Here is a 1,935-nt window from a genome sequence, read left to right on the forward strand (position 1 = left end):
CAACCAAGTAGTCAATCAATCAATCAATCAATCAATCAATTGAAATCAACATTGTCTGATCCTTCAAAGCAACACTCTCTGATACGACTTGCATATTAGTTATTTTACTGTTGTTTTGATAATGTGCCATATCTGAGGCAAAGTTCCACGAGAAGTTTATCTAGGTACAGATGTGCTTGTTCAGGTAATTGTACAGGATGTGACATCATAAATTGAGACAGGTAATAAAAGACAAAGGTCAAACCTGGGAAGCACATAAAAAGTTCAAGGTTCCCAACTGAGTTAATTGACATAGGACTCTACCTGCAGCTGTCTTCTGGTTCTGAGCAAATGAGAATAACAGCAGGGAACTCTGGAGGAAGCTCAAGGATGCTCATGGATACATGGGGCCTACCAGAAGATATACAGTAGTGAAATGGGGTAGGTCTGGTTTTTATAAGAAGAGGCAGCAGAATTAATGAATCAAACATAAATGGAAGCCTGGTCCATGACATTCTGATGGTAGGAGTTTAAAAAGGATAGTGGAGATCTTCTTTCAGGAGTGGGAGAAAATGAAAAAAAAAACTGTATAATCACATAGTCTTGCCTCATACATGGGTTTAAATCTTTACACTTTGTTATGCAAGAAGTTGTTAAGTTCCCATTTCCAGCATCCAAACAAATAAAGTTACCTTCTCTACTTGCCTTTAATGAAAAATAAGTAGCCCCATATCACATAACTGGTATCAAAATGGGTAAATAATCATAATAGTTCTGTGGGTTTTGAAGAAACCAAAGTTCTAGCTACAGATTATTTTTAAGTAATTTTCAAGAATGAAATGGACATGAAGGCATAATGGGATCTCTAGTTAATACACATTTTATATATTAAATAATTATATAGAATGCCTATTTAGTAGAATAAACTATACTGGGGAAAAGTTAGGAAATGCTAGTAAATAAATATATCAATATATCTACTTTATTATGTTATAAAAATCTGAAAGGTGGTTATCATCATCATAGGAGAGATTTCATTTGAAACACTTTTTTTAGAGCTTCCTTCATGTCTCTGTTCCTCAGGCTATAGATAAAAGGGTTCAACATGGGAGTCACCACTGTGTACATCATAGACATGACAATGTCTTTTAGAGTAGAGTTATTATCAGAGGGACCTAAGTAGATGCCAATAATTGTCCCATAGAACAGTGATACCACAGACAGGTGAGAACCACAAGTGGAGAAGAGCTTGTGGATGCCTCGAGTTGAAGGGACCTTGATAATGGAGGAGATGATGCGTGCATAAGACACAATGATGAGCAGAAATGGAAGTACGACAACAAGCCCTCCTATGATCAATATCACCAACTCATTAATGTGAACATCAGAGCAGGCCAGCTTCAAGAGAGCAGACAGATCACAGAAAAAATGGGGGATCACATTGTTTTTACAGAAAGACAACCTAGTTAAGAGCAAAGTATGCAACATGGCATACAATGTGGTCAGCACCCATATCAGCAGCACAAGACTCACACAGAGCTTGGGGCTCATGATACTCGCATAATGAAGGGGGAAGCAGATGGCCACATAGCGGTCATAGGCCATGGTCACAAGTAGGAAGTTCTCAAGGGCTGCAAAAAACAGAAAAAAGTACACTTGCGTCAGACATCCTGCATAGGGGATGGATGTGTCCTGGCTCTGCATGTTCTGCAGCAACTTGGGCATTGTGACAGAGGAAAAGCAGAGATCAGAGAAGGACAAGTTGCTGAGAAACAAGTACATGGGTGTGTGGAGATTGGTGTCCAGACAAATGAGGATGATGATGATGAGGTTCCCCAGGACAGTGGTGAGGTACATGGCCAGGAACAGGGCATAGAACAGGTGCTGGTGCTCAGGAGCAATGGGCAGGCCCAGGAGTAAGAACTGAGAGATGATAGTCTGATTGTTTCCAGGCAT

The 1,935-nt window shown here is 39.7% G+C and overlaps 1 protein-coding gene across 1 annotated transcript; it reads right to left on the reverse strand.

The window, feature by feature from the left end:
* Positions 1-999: 999 nt before the first annotated feature.
* On the reverse strand, positions 1,000-1,935 carry LOC110304745 (olfactory receptor 1468-like). The gene has a single exon (XM_021176309.1). The coding sequence runs from the start codon at positions 1,933-1,935 to the stop codon at positions 1,000-1,002; it is 936 nt and encodes a 311-aa protein (XP_021031968.1).

This window comes from Mus caroli, unplaced genomic scaffold (genome assembly GCF_978045245.1).
Source record: "Mus caroli unplaced genomic scaffold, Mus_caroli_1 scaffold_13, whole genome shotgun sequence".
In the NCBI taxonomy this organism is placed as follows: Eukaryota; Metazoa; Chordata; class Mammalia; order Rodentia; family Muridae; genus Mus; species Mus caroli.